We start from the raw sequence: 2,250 nt of genomic DNA, 5'->3' as shown, positions 1-2,250 counted from the left end.
GTGAAATTGTGTTGATGTGTGAAATTTGTGTCCAAAATGAACAAATGTGAGCAGCGAACTTGGTTGAATGATGTTTGTGATTCAAATTATATGACATGTGTTTTGGGTTGATGTATGAAATTTGTATCCAAAATAAACAAATGTGAGCGCCTGCTGCTCACGCGCTGTGCATTTTAGCGCGGCGCACCGCGCCAAACGTGACGATGGACGCGAATTATCACAGCGCGGCGCACCGCGCCAAACGTGACGATGAACGCAAATTATATGACATGTGTTTTGTGTTGATGTATGAAATTTGTATTAAAAATGAACAAATGTGAGCGCATGCTGCTCGCGCGCTGTGCATTTTAACGCGACTGCGGAAGCCAACGCATGGTCACGCTGCAAACGCCACGCCAAACGTGATGATTGGCGCACCGCAAACCAGATCGGCACGTTGGAGGTGCTCTAAGGGTGCAAACAAGCAAAACATGCCCAAAGCAACCAGATAAACTCAAGAAATCGGTCTTAGCGTGCAGCAAAAGAGAGACGACAATCAGTCCTTGATATTTTTCACATCTTCACAATTTTATTACAAAGAGGCATTCACAGTTTCCCTTCCCCTCCCTCTCTCCCTTGACCTACGAACTTATACGAACATACAGCGGTGTTAATCAGGTTACAGAGTATAAGCTGATTGGCACCTATGCGGAAGCCACGCAAAATAAGTACAAACAAGCAGCAATCGATCCATGGCAACGACGGCATGCAGCAACGACGACGACGACAACTTGGTGCGTTACGGTTCAACCCAGACAGACAGAGAAACAGAGAAGAGGGAGGAGAGGGTGAGATGGGGCACCGGCATAGCGAGTGCCGGGCCTAAGCGGCGGCCGCCTTCTTGGCGGGGGACTTCCTGGGAGACTTGGTGGTGCCCGCCTTGGGCTCCTTGGCAGCCGCCGCGGCGGGCTTCTTGGGAAGCAGCACGGGGTTGATGTTGGGCAGGACACCTCCGTAGGCGATGGTGACGCCGGCCAGCAGCTTCCCGAGCTCCTGGTCGTTGCGGATCGCGAGCAGCACGTGCCGCGGGATGATCCGGTTCTTCTTGTTGTCCCGCGCCGCGTTCCCCGCCAGCTCCAGGAGCTGCCAGACAAAAAATAGAAAGTAAAACAGAGGCGAATCGGAGCCAGTCTCGCGGCTGGCGCGCGCGGCCCACCTCGGCGGCGAGGTACTCGAGGACGGCGGCGAGGTAGACGGGGGCGCCGCTGCCGACGCGCTTGGCGTAGCGGCCCTGCTTGAGGTAGCGCCCGATGCGGCCCACGGGGAACTGGAGGCCGGCCTTGACGGAGCGTGAGACGGCCTTCTTCTTCGGCCCGCCGCCGCCCCGGCGCCCGGCCGCGCCGGCCTTCTTCGGCGCCTTCGCTACCGACTCCATCGCCGATCCAGAGCTCCGAAGCTTTTCCTCTTTGCTCTCCTTTTTTTCGCCCCCTTTTCTCCCTGTCGATTTCCTCGGGGTTTTTTTTAGGCTTGTTTTGTGCGGTGGAGTGTGCGTTTGTGCTTTCTGTGTGTTTCTGTTCTGTGTTTGTTCTCCGGGCGAGTATGGAGGTTGGGGGGCGGTGCTTCCATCTGGAGCGCTGGCGTCTTGGGGTCGACGGACGCCAGCCGTTGGTGGGCCTCGGCGATCCGTGTGAGAGGGAGAGCAACCAATAGGACGATGAGAGCTTGCAAATGTTTTTTTTTTCTTTGAGCAAATGTTGTGAGTGCTTGTGGATTGTGATTTTGGTTACACATAGATATGGCGGGGCTATTCGGCCTCGGGCTTTTTAGTTGGGCAGCGCTATGCGTCGGCGCTTCGAAACTTTCGGTCGGTTGCACGCAGACCGCACCATCAAAACTGTTCTTGCAGCAAAATACCTCGATGTAGCAAATTTTGATCACGATGCAGCAAACATCGGTCACGATTGCAATAAAAATATGGTTGTAGCAAAAAATATAAACGTGATCATAGTAAAAAAATACGCCGATGATGCATGGTATCAAAACAAAATGTGGGTTGTAGTAAAAACAATCCGGTGAATTCGGGTTGCAACTCTGATAAACGTGTATGCAATTTTTTAATAAACGATTGCAGTAAAAATGATATCGGTTGTAGCAAAAATTAACACGGTTGTAGCAAAAGTAAAAAACACCGGTTGTAACAAAAAATCCGATGAACTGAAGCTGCAACCAAACGTATATGCAGCTTTTTACTGGTTAAATGTAGCAAATAGA

The 2,250-nt window shown here is 51.9% G+C and overlaps 1 protein-coding gene across 1 annotated transcript; it reads right to left on the bottom strand.

The window, feature by feature from the left end:
* Positions 1-527: 527 nt before the first annotated feature.
* LOC123445340 (probable histone H2A.4) lies at positions 528-1,597 on the bottom strand. The gene is made up of 2 exons (XM_045122316.1): positions 1,196-1,597; positions 528-1,122 (listed from the first exon to the last, which is right to left on the bottom strand). Exons 1-2 carry the CDS (start codon positions 1,412-1,414, stop codon positions 862-864), a joined length of 480 nt encoding a protein of 159 aa, XP_044978251.1. The 5' UTR covers positions 1,415-1,597; the 3' UTR covers positions 528-861.
* Positions 1,598-2,250: the final 653 nt, after the last annotated feature.

The sequence above is a fragment of the Hordeum vulgare genome, chromosome 1H (assembly GCF_904849725.1).
Source record: "Hordeum vulgare subsp. vulgare chromosome 1H, MorexV3_pseudomolecules_assembly, whole genome shotgun sequence".
Taxonomy (NCBI): domain Eukaryota; kingdom Viridiplantae; phylum Streptophyta; class Magnoliopsida; order Poales; family Poaceae; genus Hordeum; species Hordeum vulgare.
This window is presented reverse-complemented; position numbering and strand designations above follow the sequence as displayed.

What these genes read in the sequence shown, in the direction of transcription:
- LOC123445340 (XM_045122316.1), bottom strand. Translation starts at nt 1,414, where the DNA reads ATGGAGTCGGTAGCGAAGGCGCCGAAGAAGGCCGGCGCGGCCGGGCGC. An exon ending in TCGAGTACCTCGCCGCCGAG is followed by an intron (nt 1,123 to 1,195) that starts GTGGGCCGCGCG and finishes TTTGTCTGGCAG; the next exon opens with CTCCTGGAGCTGGCGGGGAA.